The sequence below is a fragment of the Ipomoea triloba genome, chromosome 3 (genome assembly GCF_003576645.1).
Source record: "Ipomoea triloba cultivar NCNSP0323 chromosome 3, ASM357664v1".
Lineage (NCBI taxonomy): Eukaryota > Viridiplantae > Streptophyta > Magnoliopsida > Solanales > Convolvulaceae > Ipomoea > Ipomoea triloba.
Window position 1 is genome coordinate 18,788,060 of NC_044918.1, and position 21,059 is coordinate 18,809,118.

General features: G+C 32.3%; 1 protein-coding gene across 1 annotated transcript; it reads right to left on the reverse strand.

Moving 5' to 3' along the window:
• Positions 1-2,774: 2,774 nt before the first annotated feature.
• Positions 2,775-4,278, reverse strand: LOC116014198 (probable sugar phosphate/phosphate translocator At2g25520). Its single transcript, XM_031254199.1, has one exon. It carries the CDS (start codon positions 4,128-4,130, stop codon positions 3,084-3,086), a length of 1,047 nt encoding a protein of 348 aa, XP_031110059.1. The 5' UTR covers positions 4,131-4,278; the 3' UTR covers positions 2,775-3,083.
• Positions 4,279-21,059: the final 16,781 nt, after the last annotated feature.

The window sequence follows — 21,059 nt, forward strand, 5'->3', positions numbered from 1 at the left end:
CACTAGAAGATATGATACGTGTGACACATATTATATTTTCAAGATCAATATAATATTGTCGGTCCAACCGTCTCCTTCTTAAAGTTTAAAAAATGCATAAATAAATAAAACCCATAACCCTTTGTTAACGAGTTCCCAAAATCCTATTTCCAATTCCTCAAAGAAATGCCCTCAATTCGAAGCAAGGGCTAGCTAGGTTGCCAAGCCAATATTTCACTTATAAATACATGTTCCACATGTGTGATATCTTCCAATGAGTTTTACATGATGATGCCTAATGGGCCAAAATTGATATTCTAAAAAAAAAATCTAAAATCATGCATTTCAATTAACAAAATTAATAGTCAAGGATGATTTATCTTGTCACCTAAAAAAAATTATTAGTCATGAACCACAATTTAGACAATTTAGAGTGGCCTCAAACAAATACTCTAATAGAACCATAAGTGATAATAATTAAATTCTTTCTAAATATTAACAAACAAAATTGAATTAGGGTGTGTTTGGTTCGCACATGGGAATTGAAATCGAAATGAGAATCAAATACTTTTTTTTTGAAAAGGAGAATCAAATACTTAGTAATGGTAATAAGTTTTGGTGAAAGTGTGTTGTTTGTTTGATAATAGGGTGGAATTTGAATGATTACCAATATTGATGTTTGGTTATGTATAACCCTATAATGGAAATAAAAGTTTTAAAAAAATCAAGACAATTGATCCTAATATAATGGCATCCAAAGCACCAATATAAACAAAAAAATTAAAACAAAAATCTAAAAGCACTCATCCAAACTTAAAAATATATTACCAATTACCAATAAGATGGAATGATACCCGTTTTCAATTAGGGAATGTAATTTGTAATTGAATGTGTAATCAAATCTCATAGTTGTGTTTTAAAAAGTTGTCAACCAAACACTAACTATGATTTTAAATTTTGATTCTCATTCCTGGTGTGTAAACCCATAAACCAAACACACCCTCAAATTTCAAGAAATGTGTTAGCATACATACAAGGAGGCATCTATACTTACCACATAGAAGAGTTTTAACTTTTAATATAAATACATATGGAGTAATCCTGACATCATGTGATTGAAACCAATATATATGTCATTGGTTGGTTTAATACAAAATTTACAGCAACACTATGAGACAATGCAATTTAGGGGCTCCAACCAAGATTAGGGTCAGTATTCAGTCAATTAAATCAACTTAATTAACTGATAATTAGTAATCAAACCAGTTGAAATTTGACTTTCAATTGGTTATTGGTTATAAGATAATGATTGATTATATACTACAAGTGGTCTGGAGCAGTTAAAGAGTTCCAAAAATGACAGTTTTTTTTGTTTGTTTTATATATTTGATTGATTTTTAAGTAAAGTGGCCAAATACCCACCCCTACTCAAAATCAGTTAGTACACCCTCTCCCCACGGCAGAGTTGTTAAGACTGAAGAGTCATGACAGAAAAGGGATTGGAAAGCAATGCAATTTTGAGCACTAAAAAAACAGTTTGGATATCATTTAGGGTAACAATATAAGATGATCATAATACCAAAGTACCAATACAAACAAGTAGTTAGCTATCAAAAACTAAAGAAAGTGACTTTCTTTAGAGGGGAAAAAACCTTGTGCTAACCGCTAACGCAAAGCAATCAAAGTTCAGCATCAGGTGGCTAAGGAATTGTTGGGCAGAGACAGAAGGGCCAAGTCCATATATATATATATAAATTGTGTCTTCGCTATGAGCTATAGCTTTTAGCGTAATGGTAACTGGTAAACGCTTAATCCTAACAACTTCTAACCTCATCATATTACATCACATACTCACCATTACAATGCCAAGTTTCATAAGATGTAAGAAATAGTGACTCTGGACCTTGCAGAAAAGTAAGCCATTCTTGCATTCAACTCGGACCAATGTCTCAAGTCTCACGTCTCAAAAGACTATTCTGCAGAGTTTCAAATAAAGGGTCCCGAACAAGTACAATACAGATCGACAATCCTCCTTTGATACACAACTTTAACGAAGAAACAGAAATCATCCTAACCAAATGCAAGCAACCACGACAGAACTTGTTACCTGGGGCTACTAGTAAAGATCACATCAAACCTCATGTTCAAATAACACTAATCAAATTTACAAGATTTATCCACGGTTCCATATATAATAGTAGATCATACTAATGCATTTTAGTAGATATACAAGAGACAGAAAAAACTTGTTGGAAAACAGTTTTAGCACTTTGGGGAGAACTAATGGGGCATTTGGTAGACTGGAATTGGAATTCCATTCCTACATAATTCCTAAACATACAAAATTCCTACATTTGGTAGGAAGGAATTAGATGTCCATGGAATTTCAATTCCTTCATTCCATGGAATTACAAATCCCAACCCTCCCCATGGGATTTTTAATTCCATGAATTGTATGAGAAAAGGCCGGAGTGATTGGACAAAAACACCCTTCCCTTTCTAAATTGGAGTGATTGGACCAAGGACACTTTTGTGAGTTTTGTCCTTACACTACTTATTCTCTTTCTGGAAGCTACAATTCTTTTCCCCCTAATTCCCTCCTTGCTACTAGACGCCCCGCAATAGAGTTATCTAGCAGTTCCATATGATAATATCCATAGATCATGCCAAATATATGACCATTCAGTAATAGTAACAATATGCATCAAATTATCAAGCTTGAACAGCTGGAACCAGAGATTGCCTCAAACCAACAATATAACAATACAGAAATGAAAGGAAACTAACAACACAAAAGAAAAACGTTTTAATGATATAAGAGCTCCAATAATAAATACTCTGTATTATATGATAACAAAGATGGCGAGCCTCAAGTCTTGCTCAACGCACACATACATGATGTGGCAATATGAGCAACGAATAAGTCAGATCCCTGGTATAGCATGAGCTGAGAATGACTATAACCAACATAACACGAAATAGATAACAAAGAACACGACAAAAAGATTATAGAATCCAATATCTAATAAAGCCTAAAGTCTTTAACCAACAAATAACCATATCCCATCATATCATTCTCCCATCATATTTCTATGGATAAAGTTTCAGCCTTGAGATTCATTCTTCCTAACACTCTCCGCTTCCCTCGCCTCCAACAATCGGCCAGACTCCTCGTCGGGCTGTGCAGCCTTCTTCTGAGCTTCCTTAGCCTTAAGGGCCTGCAACTTGGAGTGATTGTAGTATCCCACACCCAAGAAAGCCAGGCCATATCCAAACAAATTGATAGCAGTCACAGTATCCTTAATCACAGACCAGGAAAATGCAATCAACAACCAATCCTTAACCACTCCAGCCACATTCATGGTCAAAGCCGAGGTCTTGCCCACGAGCAAGAAAACCGCGAGATTCAGGGCAAATGCACATAGAGAATTGGTGCCAAATATCAAATAATCGAAATGGAAACTGGAATTCTCTTTCAAAACCGGGAACTCAACGAAAATCCAGGGCACAGACAGGAAAACCAAGCAACAGGGAGCCACATAATAAAGAGAAGTAATGGGATTAAGCGTAATACCCTTAGAAGTGAGCAAAATCTGAATCATAACCAACCTGGTGGCTTCAAAGGCCACAGCTCCAAGCTGAAGAATCACCCCCCAGGAATCAAATTTCGCCTCCCCGTAAGCCGCAATAGCAACCCCGACAGAGATCGAGACCATATTAGCCATAGTATCCGACTTGAAATTCTCCTTCTTGAAAACAACCCCAATCGAGTAAACCGCAACGGGCATCAGGGCTTTCAGCATCTGAATGAACGAAACCGAGAGATAAATGTAAGCGGAATTTGAGAGCCAGAGCGAGAGGGAGTACAGGAGCCCGATTGGGACAACGGATTTGAGGTAAAGCTCCCACGACATCGAAACGGGCTCGACAACCTTAAAAACCCGGACGAGGAGATAGGCCAAGGAAGAGCAGAAACCCATGTGAATCATGGTGAGGGAGATCGGGTAGGGCCAGTTGTAGAGCTTGCGGTCGAGGATGTACTTGTTGTAGACGATGACGGTGAAGGAGAGGAAGATCCAGACGGCGACATAGGAGTAGGATAACAAGATCTTCTTGAGAACACCCTCGCTCAAAGCCCCGCCTTTGCCCATGGTGGAGTGTGAACTAGCAGATCAGAAAATGAAAACCCAGATCTTGGATCTCCTTGGCTCTGCAGCAGAAGCAATGTATAGAGAAGGGGAGAAGCGTTACAGTAATGGACTTGAGAGTTGAGAGTTGCGAGAGAAGGGATATATGGGTCGTATGAAGTATTGTGTTGACTAGGTAAATAAATTGTTGTTTAAAAAAAAAATGGTAAATAAATTGTCTATATAGCGTATTAGTTGGGTTAGAATCCAATTTGTCTTTCAACTTGTAGACTACTACCAACTACCCAGTTTTTTTTTCTTCTTTTCTATTTCCTTGTGGGGAAGTTAGAAACTTATGGCGTATTTAATTGGATGGAAAATGTTTTTCAAAAAGAAAATACTTGGTAGATTCTCGTTTTATATTTTTAATTTTTACTTTATTTCACAAGTTCTCGACGTAGACACTTTTCTGATCTGTGGATTCACAGGATGAAAATAACTCGTCCTTGTTTGTCATATCAGGGAGAATTTTGAGAATATGTATACTATAACTCTTTTTAAAAAGTCTTTTTTTTTTTAAATCAAACTCTGTTATAATTTAGTAAATCGGGACACCGGGTGCCACCAGACCATAAGGTCTTTGGCTTATTTCGTATTATTTAGTTCCATAGAATTTAAATTTCATTCCTCCTCAAATATTTTTCACAAACCAAAATCTTAATTTCCTTTGTTTGTTTTATGGAATTCATTTCCAAAGGAATTACAATTCCTCACATTTGATGAAAATGTTTTCTTTGTTAAATATAGGTATTTTATTTTTCATGTAAAAACTTTTGCTCTCTTGATAGGACAATATTGTCCTCATAAAATTTTCATAATTGACATGTTATTATTATTTTATTGAGGTATATTAGCCTTTTAAACATTATTCTTTACAATTCCAAGCATAACCAATTAATAATATAATCAATATGTCCAGTAATTTATTTTCATCAAATCAAACAATAGTATTGATCTTCAAGATCATTTATTTACAATGAAATTTCGATTTCATTCTTCTTCAAATATTTTCCACGAATCAAATAGGTCGTTAGAGTACACAGAAAAATCTTGTTTTTATTTATTTTAGCATTGTTTGTTTAAATTTTTATTATTTTAATTTTCATACTATAAATGATTAGAAAAATCAAGTACAAAAGTTGCAAATTTTAGAGCAATTATTAACTCCTTTGATATGATTGTGGTATCTTACTAAACTTGATGCCATATTCCCATATCATTTTTAAATAGTTTAATGATTTGTCTAAGAAAATAAATAAATATCAAGAGAAAGAGAAAGGCATGTGTGCCCAACTGCCCAAGATCATGTGATCAATTTGCATTAGTTTTTTTTTTTTTTTTTTTTTTTTGTCACTATGGTGCATACTCATGTGAAATAGCGGCCATAAATCATGTAAAAGAAATAAACTATATTAGGAAGGTTCCGTGTGACGGTCTCGACCAAGAAAGTGATCACAAAACTTGAACTCGTAACATTTAAATACGAGAATTATGCATCATCCACTTAAGCACCCTTTTTAAGCAATGACACTAATTTTTTTTTACATTATATTAAGATGTAAGCTAAGGTTTGACCTACAGTATCTTATTAAAAAAAAATCAATTTTATCAATAAAAAAAAAATCAAGAATACAAATTCAGAAACTAACAATATAAGTCGAATTATAGCATCAAGGACATTTTGTTGTGGGACAATATTGATAAAGTGCATTCACCAAAAGAACTTAGGGCCCAATCACAATTTTTATCAATAATGGCAAGGTTCAAAGTTTGCCAGTACATAATTTAATTTCCATAATAATCGAGTACATAATTTGTTTACATTATAGTTATTAGTTATTAAATATAAAAGTACCACAATAGTTAATGTATCAAAATGAAATGTAGTTAGGGAAAAAAAAAATCTTTTATGTACACTTAAGATCCGTTTAGAAACACCAAATTAAAAATGTTTTCTGCAACTATTTTTCAGAAAAGTATTCAATTTTTGAAAATAATTTTTTTTTCTAGTGTTCCGCTAAAATCCATAAAATAGTATTTTATTGTTTGGCTAGAAGTCATAATGTTTTTTTCTGTTTGATTCATTTTTTAAAACATTAAAAAAAATTATTACAAAGTTATTTCTTATAAAATATTATTTATTTTAATAACGATAATAATTATTATTTATATTAAAATAATATACTAAATCAAAATTAATAATAAGTATACATGTTAATAATAATTACAATAATAATAAGTAAATAGGTCGTTTTAACTTCTTATTCATTATAATAAAAATAAATACATAAATTGATAAATATATAATTTCGAACTGAACAAACAAAATTGAAATAATTTTTTTTAGATGTGGATATGGTCAAGCTTAGACTTTTATTGTTTGGATTGGCTCAATCAAGTCTGACGCATATTTAATAAGACATTGATAAATATAATAACTCTGAACAAGAAATTGGTCAATATTTTTATTATTTGGTATGACCTACTCCAATCCATATTGTAACCATCTATTAATAAATGTAATAAGTCTAAACTAAGGAAATTAAAGAATATTTTTTAAAAAAATAAAAATAAAAAATCTATTGGTTATGGAGCGAGTAGCAACATGCTAAGAATTTTTTTTATTTTTTATTTTTGGAGACCCATAGTTTAACTAGAGAGTTAATTCCAGCAATGGTTCTCCGACTATGTTGATTTTCTAAAATTAGCCCCCGACTTTTAACTTGGACAATTTGAGTCCCTTGACTTTCAAATTCTTTCCAATGTTGGTCCTTTAGTCAAATTTTGGTTAAGTTGAAGTCAAATAAAGGGGTAAAATTGTCCGTTCACCTATATAGTGTATTATTACTCGTATTTCTCCTGTCTTATACGCTATATATATAAACATAATCTCAGTCGAAGTCTCTTCGACTGAGATTAATGGCTTCGATTGAGACTTCGACTGAGATTATATTCATATATACAGCGTATAGGACAGAAGAAATACGAGTAATAATACACTAAACATGTTAAAGGACAATTTTACCCCTTCATTTGACCTCAACTTAACCAAAATTTGACGAAAGGACCAACATTGGAAAAAATTTGAAAGTCAATGTACCTAAATTGTCCAAATAAAAACTCGGGGGCTAATTTTGAAAAATCAATATAGTCAGAGGACCATTGCTGGAATTAACCCTTTAACTAGACATTCCCAATTCAATTCAAATAGTAATCATACAAATGGCGGGTCAACCCATCCATTTGCCACCAGCTAGAGGAGAAAAGGAATTGAGCTTGAGATAGTAATTCATAAAATGTATGTCGAGTAAAAATCTTAAAAGATATTTTCCATTAAAATGTATTATTTTTCTTTGACCATAATGAATATTTTTCATATCCCAAATTTTGTAATTTTTATATATAATATTATATTATTTATTTGTATTAAAACATATACTACACATGCATATATATATATATATATATATATATATATATATATATATATATAGAATATTAATCAAATGCGGCTGTGTTGTTAGGTGCGGTCGTGTGGCCAAGCGTGCGCCATTCGATTGTGCTGATCCGACGGTGGTTGTGATATATTAGGATTTAGGAAGTTTAATTCGCGTAACTTAAGTGGGTGCTTTATGGTAATTGTAAGTGGGGAAAGTAATGTTAGGATACAAAATGCACCAACAAACGTATTATTAAAACACACCATTCTACGGTATAAAATGCACCACTGAACAAATTAAAACACACCATTCCCCACCATACCGAAATACACCACTCAATTCAAATACACCAACAAAATTAAAACACACCATTATACATTATAAAATACACCAATTCTCATATTAAAACACACCACTTAACCACCACACACGAAATGCAAATACTCGTAAAATTCACCACCATATGTATTAAAACACACCATTTTACGTTATAAAATGCACTACTGAACAAATTAAAACACACAATTCCCCACCATACCGAAATACACCACTCAATTCAAATGCACCAACAAAATTAAAACACACCATTATACGTTATAAAATGCACCAGTTCTCAAATTAAAACACACCACTTAACCACCACACACCAAATACACAAACTATTGTGAATTATACCAATATTATCTCAAATATGAACCAGATTAATACTGATAATGCATAGACTATTGCGAATTACTCCATTCTCGTTCCTCTGTTGAAGTGTCTTGCTTGGAAAGCTTCGCGGTTAATAGAGCGCCTTGGAATCGTGAACGAGCATGTCGTGGTGAGTTGAGTGGGGTCTTGAATCATAGTAAACTAACAAGTATACCCCTCCTTCGCGTTAATAATGTTCAGCGCTCTTTTTTGTTTTGGATCAACCTGATGCGTTGGATTAAATAATTTAATGGTGTAGAACAGACCACATGACCGCACACAAGACCAAGGCCGCACCCGGATGCCTCCTCTCTTTCTCTCTCTCTCTCTCTCTCTCTCTCTCTCTCTCTCTATATATATATATATATATATATATATATATATATATATATATATAAGAGGGGGGGTGCTCCCGCAGGAGTGAAGTATGCCTTTAGTAAAGGGTTTGTAAAGAGTATAAAGAGAAAATTTTAGTCTGTCTCTGGTCCACTGGAATAATTCCAGTTTCTTCTATCCCAATCATCAGTTTCATGATGATTATTATAAGTGGGAAAGTTGAATATTTGGAGTTTATTACCAAGATGGTAAGTGGCGTTTACCTCAAAAGGTCTAAGGAAACCTCTGAAGTCGGATATGTGATTTGAAGTAATTACAAAGTGAGATAACTCTTTGAGTTTAAGTTCTAGTTCGTGTTTTTCAAAAAGTTGACCAGTAGATTCTGTAATTGAATCTAAACATAAAGTTTCTTGAAAAGTTTGAAATTCTAACTTTGAAAGTATAGTATTTGAGATTTCTGTAGGGAAAGTTTTGTCTAATCCTTGTTTGATTAAGTTATGATTTGGTATAGTGATGTTGTAGTCAAAGTATGTTTCTGAATTCAGGTCTTGGTAAAAAGTATGAATTTCATCAGTTTCCTGATGTATCTTCTCAGTTAAAAAGTTTTTAGTACTTCCAAAGTATTGTTGAATAAGTTTTTTATCCATGATGATAAATAAGTTTTTTAAGAAGTTTAAGTTTTATAAAAACCTTCTGGTTTGAAGATTCTTCTTCTCTCTTGCATCACAGGTTGCTGTACTAAGAGTTTTATTACTTATCTAGATCTTTTTAGTTTATGTTTGTTCTTACTCTTATTGCTTTATTATCAGATTTGTTCTTTTTATTTTCACCTTATCACCCCTAACCTACTAACCAAAGGATCCCATGACCCTCCGTCTACAACCTTAACAACATCTAAGTATTCAGACTCAGGTTTCTCTTTTCCCCACCTGGGTACTTTCTCTACCTGACATCCAAACTTAGACTACACAGGTTGCTTCGGCTCAAACAGGACTTACGTCTTTTAAATATGAACAATAAGAACAATAAAGCATAATAATAAGAACAAACACAAAGTAAAGAGATCTGGTTTAAGTAATATTACCTCTTAGTAGCAATCTGTTTTGCAGAGAAAAGAAGAAAGTTTTTAGAAGTGAAGTGTTTTTTGGAAAGGGTTTTTCATTGAAAATTCTCTGGTATATTGCTTGTGTGTTTTTTTACAAATATACAAACTTCTCCTTATATAGAAGGGAGAAGAAGAACCTAGAACTACCTTTACATCTGTCTACTACTATTTACATTATTGACATACCGAAGATAAGATGTAATCTTATCTCATATCTTCGGTTGAAGTAACATAAAGATAAGGAATCTTATCTCCTTACCCCATAGTCAAAACGTGTACAGCAAAAGTAGTACAGTTAAAGAGAAGTTGAAAGGGACAGGCCCCCTTATCTTGGCCAAAGTAAAGTAGTGCTGTCTTCTCAAGATATATTCATATCTTCTGATTCGGAAGAAGACAAAGTTCTTGGCAGTACTCTCCTGATCCTTCTCTTGTAGGAGTTGACAAGTCTTGGATTGGAGTGAGTGACTTCAAATGGAAAAAAGTATCTTGATCCTATGCTTGGATCACAGTAGATTTTCCCTTGGGAATCTTCTCTAAGTATGTTTTTGTTGGCAAATCTGTATTTTGTCCAGTTGAAGTTTTCAGCAAGTATCTTGGCTCTGGCCTGGTCAAGTTGTATTTCCATTGTTTCTTCCAGTTTCAAGGCCTTGGNTGAAGGAATCTCCTTTTCCTTAAGTTTCGAGGAAGTTTTCATTACTTCTGAGAAAGTGTTCTCAAGTTTCTTTCTGGGAGTTTGAGGTTCAAACCTCTGAAGTTTCATTGAGCTGGAAGCTCCAGTTTCTAAGTTTTTCAGAAGTTCCTGATCAGAGAACTGATCCAAGTGTTTTAGGTATTCTTTATACCTAAGTACCTGTTCAGAAACCACAAAATCATTTCCAAACCTTTGAGTTAGCATAGAAGTGGCTTCCTCAATACTGTAATATCCTTTATAAGAAGGATTTCCAGATTTTAGATCCTTCTTAAGTTCCTCAAGTTCAGTGATCATTTCTTCCCAAGTCAAGTATAAACCAGCATTCTTACCAGTATAAAGTGCATAACAAGTAAATGATTTCTTGGTCTTATGTCTTCCAGAGACCAAAAGTTGAATTAAGTAGTTTACGCAAGTAGCCTTCCTTCCGGAGGATTGGGCTATAGTTGACAAGCTCCAAATATTGTCAACCAAGGATTGGGCTATAGTTGACAAGCTCCAAATATTGTCAACCAAGGATTGGGCTATAGTTGACAAGCTCCAAATATTGTCAACCAAGCATTGCTCTTCTTTTGACAAGCTCCAAATATTGTCAACCAAGCATTGCTCTTCTTCAGTAAGTTTCCAAATATTGTCAACCAAGCATTGCTCTTCTTCAGTAAGTTTCTCACGAAGTGGAACCAAGCATTGCTCTTCTTCAGTAAGTTTCTCACGAAGTGGTGTTTTGAATTGATTCCTTTCAGGAATAACAGCAAGTTCATACCTGTCCACCTTGAAAGTTTTCTCCATAGTAAAGTCTAGAAAAGTTCTGCAAAACTTTAGACAAACCATAGTAAAGTCTAGAAAAGTTCTGCAAAACTTTAGACAAATTGTTAAAATGATTTATGGAGTTCTGCAAAACTTTAGACAAATTGTTAAAATGATTTATGGAGTTCTGCAAAACTTTAGACAAATTGTTAAAATGATTTATGGAGAATCATACAGTTTATAGTCTAAAATGTTTCTGGAAAGGATATCAGCAAGTCTATTATCTTTTCCTTTAGTATGTTCCCATTTAATATGAAAACCTCTAGTCAGCACAAATTCTCTGAATTTGAGCCATCTGTTTGCAGTAAGTTTCCTTTCATTTTTAGTATCCGCGAATTTTACTATAGACTCGCAATCTGTCCTTATAGTAAAAAATTTTCTTGAAAGTATAAAAAGTGCAAATTTTTCTAAGACGTAAATAATAGCAAGTAATTCATAATCCATAGAAGTTAAGTATCCTTTTTCCTTAAATACACCAGAAGTGTATCTACAGAGTTTTTCAGTAGATTTAGGAGAGTATTCAGTTGGTTTCTTAATAAGTATTCCTCCCCATCCATCTTTGCTTCCATCAGTTTGTACTATTAAGTAGTCTGAATCTAATGGCAAAGCCATAGGTTCAAGTTGTTGGATTTTTTCTTTTATTTGTTGAACAATTTTAATGTCTTGGTCATTAAAGTTTCTATATCCTTTAGTTTGTGATTTATTGTAAAGTGGTGTAGTGAGTTTTGCAAGATCTTTAAAATAAGGTCTAGTGTAATTTACTAATCCTAGAAAGGATTGTAATTGTTTTAAGTTTTCAAGTTTATCTGGGAATTCAAGTATTTTCCTAGAAATATGTGGTTGAAGTTTAATAGTGCCTTCTCCTATCTCAGCTCCTAAAAAAGAAATATGGTTTTTGCAAAGTTCCATTTTCTTTTTAGAAACAATAAGTCCATATTTTTCAAAAATAGTAAAGATAGTGTAAAGATGAGCTCTATGCTCTTCTTTAGTTTTTGAAAAAACAAGTATATCGTCTATATAGATGCAAGTAAAGTCATAGCAATCCTTAAAAAATTCATCCATCATTCTTTGAAATTTTTGAGGAGCGTTTTTAAGTCCAAATGGCATTACTTTCCATTCAAAAAGTCCTAATGGACATGAAAAGGCTGTCCATTCTATACTCTCTGGATGCATTTTAACTTGCCAAAATCCAGATTTCAAGTCGAATTTTGAAAACCAGTTTCTATTTTGTATTTTGTTAATCAAAGTATCTTTGTCAGGGATACAATACCCATCTTCATAAGTGTTGTCATTAAGTCTCCTGTAGTCGAATACCATTCTGGATTGACCACGTTTCTTTTCTGCTTCTTTCTGGACAATAAAAGCAGGAGTTCTGTGTCTAGAAGTTGATCTTGCTATAATACCAAGTTTTAAAAGTTGGTCGATGTGCATTTTAAACTCATCTTGTTCCCAAGGTCCATATTTAAAGTTTTGGGATTTAATAGTTATGTCTGGGTTAATGATTTCAAGTTTACATTCAGTTTTGTTCTTTTCCCAGAATTTTACAGGATTTTCTCCTATAATTTCCATTTTTTCAAGTCTTTTAACTAAGTTTTCTAAGTCATTTTCTCTTAATTCTTTTTTGAAGTTAGTAGTTTCTACTAAATGTAAGTTTAATTCAATTCCCTCAAGATTCTCTAGATGTTCTGGAAAATCTTGTAATTCTTCAGTATTTATACAGTTACAATCTTTATTGTTACTGCATTTACAAGAGTCTAATATTTTAGTTTCAAATATTTTAGCAGGGAAGTTTGAAATAATAGGAATTTGGAAACAATTCCTACTAATAGTTAAGTAGTCTTTGTTAATGGTCATTTGGCCATTATTATAAAGTATGAAATCTAATCCCATAATTACAGGAACATTATGGTTTTTAAGTGTTCTTACCCAAAGTTTTGGCCAATAAAAAGATTCTGACCAAGTATTGCAGTTGGTTTGAAATTTGGCTTGTATATTTTTAAGTTGAGTATCTATGGATACTTGTGTACCATCAAATTGGGTAGATTTAACAGGAGTAACTTTAACAGTTTTTTGTTTAATTGTTTCTGGTAATATTCCAGAATCAATCGTTGAAGAAGTAGCTCCAGTATCAACCAGTATTGGTACAAGTAAATCTATTCCATGTATTGAAAGTTTGGATGGAATAATTACTTGGGTTATTCTTGTATTATTACATACCAAAGGTATATTGGCTTGGGTTATTCTTGTATTATTACATACCAAAGGTATATTGGTTTGGGTTATTCTTGTATTATTACATACCAAAGGTATATTGGTGTGGGTTATTCTTGTATTATTACATACCAAAGGTATATTGGTGCTACAAGTTTTTTCAGTTTGGGTATTAATTATGTTTTGTTCTTCAGTAGTTATCTCAGTTATTTTGAGATCAGTTTCAGTTATGACTTGTTTTCTTTTTTCTAAGAGTTCAAGTATTTTTTCCAGTTTTTCTTCAATTTTAGCCATTTTGTTTTCTAAAGTAGTTACTTGGTTTTCCAAGGTTCTTATTTTTTGGTTTTCCCATTGAGTATTATTAGTTATAGTATTTTCTGGGATAGGTATATTGAAGTTTTTTGTAATACAATTATTACAAATTTGTTTAAGGCAAGTCTGGCATTTCCATCTTCTGTCAAAGGCTGGATACCATTTACAGATATGACAACAAATGTTGTCGCTACCTGACCTATGTTTCCAGGAATGTTTACATTCCATAGTTCCAATTATTTAGTCTATCCATAAGGATATTAAGTGAGTCTTCTTCTTCAGGAATTTCAACCTCTTTGGTTTCAAATCCTTCTAAAGAACATATACTCCAGATTTCTGAAGTATCTGAAATATCAGAAGTAATTTCAAGTATATCTTCATTAATGGTGTTTACTAAGTTTGCTTCTTCATTAAATAAGTTATTTCTGTTTGGACAGACAGAGGATAAGTGTCCAGGTTTTTGACAAGCATAACAAGTTATTGTTTTCTTGTAGTTTTTGTTTGGATTGTATTTAGTAACATGTTTGTCTTTATTAAGATAAGGTTTTTTAGCAGTTGATTTTCTTATGTATTTTCTTTTGACATAGTTTCTTTTAGGTTTTGCAGGTTGTCTTCTGGGAGTTGGATCATCAGGATGTCTCCCATATTGTTGTGGAGTGTAGATATTTTTACAAAAACCTACATTCTTTTGTTTTAAGTCTCTTTGGATTTGTATATAAGTACATCTGGTTTTAAGTTCACTAATAACATGTTGAATCCTAGTTCCCATGTTATCAAAAAGTTCTTCTTTAGGTATTAAATTCCAGGAATCATGGATTTCTTTTCCTAAAGGTCCAGGTAATTTTGAAAAAAGTCTTTCTCCTAAGTCTTTAGAGAAATAGTTTCCAGAGGTGCAAGCTAGTGATAAGAAGTCTATTAAGAAATCTATAACCTTATGCCAATCATACAATTGGATTTGTTCTAGATCTCTCATGGCTTCAGCTTGTCTTATAGTTAAGCCAGTATTTGCTTCTCTTCCAGTAAGAAGTGTGTGTATTTGGTAAGCAAAGTTGTGTATACTATTTCCTTGCATTGCTAATTCTGCAAGCTTATCAGGAAATTTTAGTTTAAAGGCTTCCCATGCTGCTCTAGCAGTTCCGCCTAAATAGTTTTCAGCTATTTTAATCATTTCTTCTCCGTCATTGACGTAAGGGTGTTTTGATTCAAAGTCTCTTATTATAAGTGCAGTCCATTGTTCAATATAGTTATCGAAAAGTTGTGGATGAACCCTAGTTATGTTAAGTATAGTTGGTTCATTACTAAGTATCTGTACTTCATGAGGCATTTGTTTTCCTAAAGTTCTTCTGTTTGGATTATTTTGGTCATAAATAGTTACAGCTCTTCTGGGAGGATGTCCCAAATTATAGCTCATTTGTTCAGGATTAGTTCTGGGATATGAAGTAGTAGGATGTGATGAAGCAGTTGCTTCGTTTTGTCTAGAGTTTATTGTTTCAATATCTGCAAAGTTTTTGACAGACATTGGTTCAGTTTCTGATTTTGTTTCCTCAACAAAATCTTTTTTGAATTGTTCTATATCTATAAGATATTGGTGAAGTATTTCTTTCTTTGCTAAGTTTTGGTTCAGTTTTTCAATTATGTTTGTATCTATTTTGTTTTCTAGTTCTTCATTAAGTAAGTTCATTAAGTGTTCACTATGTTTAATCTTTTGTTGGATTTGTTCTTCTGTTAAGTCCATTAGTTCTCTTCTTCTAAATCTTTTTGGTCAGAAGCTTCATAGTTTCCAAATCTTAAACATAGAGGTCCATTTTTTCCCTCTGAGTAAGAAGTTATTTCAGTAGGTTTTAAAGTTTCAGGTTTAGTTACAAAAGTTTCAATCTTCCACTCTTCTCCAGCTAAAAGAGAAGATGAGATTGGTTTTGGTCCAAAGAATTTTATCCCTTTGGACTCAATAGTTTTGACAATACTGTCAATTTTGATTTTGTATTTAGGACAGACTTGAGTAGATAATTTTCCAATGAAAATTATATCTACTGACAAGTTTGCTCCTTGGAAGTTTCCGAATCCTTTAGTTTGGATTTGGAAAAGGAATTTGTGAATGTCTTTTAAAGCTATAGTGTAGTCAGGAAGTAAATAATGTACTCCTACATTATTGTTCATGTCTACCTCAATTGCTCCTATCATTTGAGCTTGAGTTGAATCTTGAATTCTAGTATCTAAAGCAGTTATGAGTACTTTAGCTCCGTACTCTTTCCTGATCAATCCTTTGATCACAACAGTTATCATTCCAAGATGAACGTAATTCATCTTTTTAAGTTTAAGTTGCTTAATACTCTCTTCAGTCATTAAGCTAAAAGTTTCTGCTCTTCCGTCTGGAATTTCGAGCATTTCTGATCTATGAGTTTTGATTAAACTAGAGTCATTCTGCATGAATCCAGTTCTGTACAAAGTAGAAGGTCTCAAAGTATTGATGAAGTCATTTGACATCACCTCAGTATCTCTGTCAATATTAACAATTTGTTCTATAATCTGAGTATTTCTACTCTGATTAGGTCTAAAAAGTCTTCCTACCCATGTAGAACTAGTAGTTTGNGTCATTTGACATTACCTCAGTATCTCTGTCAATATTAACAATTTGTTCTATAATCTGAGTATTTCTACTCTGATTAGGTCTAAAAAGTCTTCCTACCCATGTAGAACTAGTAGTTTGGTCTAAAGTTGTGGTTCTCGAAGAACTCGGTTCTTCAGAAATAGTTCTTGGTGTTCCAGTAAAGGGTCTCATTTCTTATTTAGTTCTTCTTTATAATCTTTAAGATTATATACTAAGAAGTTTGTTTGTTTCTTTTTTGTAAGTTGCCTAGTTTCTGTTGACACTTTAATTTGTGAAAACTTCTGGGAAAGTTGGTCTATTGTTTTGTTTAAGTTATCAAACTCTTTTGGAGTTTGTTGTGGTTGTTTTCCTTTAAGTATTAAGTCTATTTTTTCTATCATAGTGTTTACTTGTAAAGTTAAGTTTTTTATTCTTTCTTCTATTTTATCAAAAGAAGTTTTTAAGTATTGGATTTTGTTGTTTAAGTCTTCCATTAACAAGTGATAATAGAAAATATTTTTTCTATCCTTTTTGCCATATAAGAATGGTAGTGGAATTCTAAGAAGTGTTCTTTATAAAAGTCATCTGTGTAATCATCATAATCTTTTATGATAAAGTTGTATATTTTTGCAAAGTTTCTATGGTGATACAGCTGTGATTTAAGTTCTTTGATTGCTTTCAAATAGCTTAAATTTAAGTGTTCTAGTTGTAGTTCAGCTATTAGTTCTTTTAAGTTCATGTTAACAGATAAGAGTTGACATAAGATTTACTGAAATTTTGTACATCCAGTTGTGAAAGTTATATTCATGTAAACAAGCATAGTAATAGTCGTCATGTGGTATATCAATAGTTATTTCTCTGTATATTAAAGTTTGGGCTCTATGATGGTTAATACGAAATTTTATTGTTTCTATTAACTCAAAATAGTTTAAGTTTTCTAACTGTATTGTTTCTATTAACTCAAAATAGTTTAAGTTTTCTAACTGCAAAGTATCTATTAACTCAAAATAGTTTAAGTTTTCTAACTGCAAAGTAGCTATTAACTCAAAATAGTTTAAGTTTTCTAACTGCAAAGTAGCTACCATTTCTGCGTAATTCATTTTAGCATATTATTTTTGAAAGAAGATCTTCAATTTCTTTCACAGTTTTTTTTGTCTCAGTATAATAAAGCAAAGTTTGTATATAATAAGGATCTAACTTCTTGTTTGGAATAGAGTCAAAGTTTTTTAGAACTTGTTTGTGTTGTTTCATTTGAGAAGTAAAATATTTGTGGTAAAGTTTCAAGTTTGATTTTCTTTCGAAAAAGTTCATAAGAAAGTCTTATCAATCTGTAAATTCAGTTATAAGGCTTCTAGTAGCTCTTATAGATCTTACCAAAGCTTTTTGGTAAGGGTGTTGTCTAAAAGCAATTGGGTCTTGTATCTCAAGTTCAAAATTTCTAAGTTGTCTATATAAATAATCAAGGCTTGCCTTGGCATGCTTGATATTTACAAGAAAAGTGTTTCCAGAATACCTAGGAGTATTCATATTAATGAGTTACTTTTGCAAAAAGTTTTTCAAAATAAGTTTTTTCTTTAAGTAAATGTTTGTAAGCATAATAACAGTGTCTATAGTAAAGGTTTTTCTTGTTAAAGTTTGGATTTTCTTCAACAAGAGGTCTATATATTTTAAGTTGTCTTATGACTTCTCTATATTGTCTTTTCATGATAATAAAGGTATCAAAATAAGTATATTCCATTAAAGTTTTGTCTCAGAAATCGTAAAAGCTCTGATACCAAATAAGAGGGGGGGTGCTCCCGCAGGAGTGAAGTATGCCTTTAGTAAAGGGTTTGTAAAGAGTATAAAGAGAAAATTTTAGTCTGTCTCTGGTCCACTGGAATAATTCCAGTTTCTTCTATCCCAATCATCAGTTTCATGATGATTATTATAAGTGGGAAAGTTGAATATTTGGAGTTTATTACCAAGATGGTAAGTGGCGTTTACCTCAAAAGGTCTAAGGAAACCTCTGAAGTCGGATATGTGATTTGAAGTAATTACAAAGTGTGTCCTTAATCAGGTGAGAACCATTGATATAGTAAATCTAACGGTTGAAATAAACAAAATTTTGTAATATTTATGAAAATGACCCCGCTCATTTTAAAAGTTTATAATATTTATGAAAATGACCCCGCTCAATTTTTACTTGATTTCTCATCCGTCAGATATTGCAGATCAAAGATTTAAATTTATCCTCACCTTCTCACTTGGGGGCATAGTTCTCATATGATTAAGATTATATATATATATATATATTCAAATGAAGACACATATAAGGAAGATGATTAGGACAATTATAGTTCATTGCATTTTAATAATGAATGGTTTAGATTAATTGTAATTTTTAGATTATTGGGTTGGGGGTATTTAGGTAACTTTAGTTTTATTCTTATTTTTAGTGTGTTTTATTTTAGGTGACTATTAATCTATTACTATTCCATTACTCCACACCATAACCGTGTGTCTCTCTCATTTTTCAGCCCCTCTCGTCGTCTCTCGATCGGTTCCTTCGGCAATGAGATCTAAGGAGGAAAGCTTCGCGGGCATGTTGAACACAATATAATCACAAATGGCTCACGAGATTTAAATGCATGTTAAAAACTACTTTCTGCACTAATTAAACTATTAAAATTCGTTGTACCCACTCTCGAACTAGATGACTACTTTTTCGGTTAAATTTTTAAAACACTTACAAAGTCATTTTTTATTGAACTAATTATACATACACAAAGCTAACATTTTTCAAAATAGAATACTAGAAATTGTTTATCACACTGTCAGTTATATTAGCCTTATAGTACTTAGTAGCATTTTGAACTTTGAATTGCTATTTTGTTATATAATGTTTAGATTTTGGATATGAATTATGTGATTATGTGATAGTATGTTTCGAAAAATTAGGAAATGTTGACATTTGGAGCTCTTAAATCAAACAGAATACTGAACCGAATTAAATCCGAACTGAAACCGAATCAAAATCTAATGTTAAACAGAACGATTTAATTTTTTTAAACTGAAAAATCAAAACCGAAATTGAAAAATCGAACCGGAGCCCAAAACGTCCACCCCTAATAAAAAATGTCTACATCAAGGATTTGAGAGTGAGAATAAAATTTAGGAGTAAAATTTGAGAGTCAGATAATAATTTCCTAAAAAAATATAATTTACTGTTCGTAGCTACTTTCTCAAGTAGCTAGGCTCAAACCTACTCCCTTCCATGTAAAAGTGTAAATCGGGTGCCACGAGACCATAAGGTCTTTGTCAATTTACAACTTGATAAAACATGCAATATTGTAAACTTTTCCAAACATATAATTCTAATAACGTAAAACTCGGCGTATACAACGTTACAATTTGGCGTGTTATTGCCTCTCGTCAAAAAGTGGAGTAATTGCAAAAAGAAGGAAAGGAGATAGTAATGTGGGGTGTCCAGATCACTGATCAGATCCATAAAAGACAATCCACGTGTGACATATCAAAGTCAAACGTCGGACGAATCAAGGGCGGAGAGGAGTTGACTGGAAAATATTTCACATGCCGAGCCGACCAGACCGATGTAGATTGAGATTCGCCATTAATTAAGTTATATGAATTAAAAGTCATTAGCCTTGTGCTCAAATGACATGTAGTGGCTCTCTTATATGAAAGGTTACAAGATTGAGCCTCAGTAGAAATATGTATGAACAACAGATACTACAATGTAATAGGGTTAGTTGTATTCAAAAAAAAAAGTTATATGAATTAATAACCGTTTTGATTCATCGACTACACCGTAATTATTAAATTGATTCTCGATTATTAATTTTGATCAACTAAATCTTCAATTATTGATTTCATAATAAATTTGGTTCTCTGTAATTATTAAATTGATTTTCGATCATTTTGACAATTGAGAACCAATTTATTAATTACAGCATAGGCCAAAGACCTTGTGGTCTAGTGGCACTCGGTGTCCCGAAAAACACTCTCACATGGATGATGAGGGTGGGTTCGAATCTCAGTGGAGGCTGGGTTCGAACCTCAGTGGAGACAACTGTTGACTCTTTATGCTTCAGTAGCTATGAACAGATACTACATTGTCATAGAGTCAGTAGCACTAAAAATCGAGGACCAAAACGGTCAATAATTCTTAAGTAAACGACTAATGAGGTTAGGCAAGTTCTGTCCAACCTTTTAAGGACTTGAGGGATTGTTTGGTTAGCCCGATAGGGACAAGGGATCAATTAACTTTTGGAATATGAATAGCCAAGTTTTTCTCATTAATTTGAATACTCCATATTATTTAATTAGGTGATGAGTAATTAATAGAGTAAAAACAATTATACTTTCTAAGTTTTATGTCAAGACCTTGTCTTCTAGTGGCACCAAGTTGTACTTCTATATGGGTGATTGTGGGTTCGAGCCGCAATATTGATTCTTTGTGCTTCAGTAGGTTACGTTAAAATACTAAAAAAATACTTTCTAAGATTTATATTGTTAAATTAATTCATTTTATTTATTTTTAATCATTTTTATAATTTTTAAATTTAATGTTTTTACTTTTTATGTTTAATATAATTTTAAAATGAATAAATTATATTCACTAATACTGTATTTAAAAGTAAAAAATAAATAAATTGTAAATAATTACATTCAAGACAAGTTATTTGTGTCATGTAACTGTTTATGGTCGTTTATG

What these genes read in the sequence shown, in the direction of transcription:
- LOC116014198 (XM_031254199.1), bottom strand. Translation starts at nt 4,130, where the DNA reads ATGGGCAAAGGCGGGGCTTTGAGCGAGGGTGTTCTCAAGAAGATCTTG.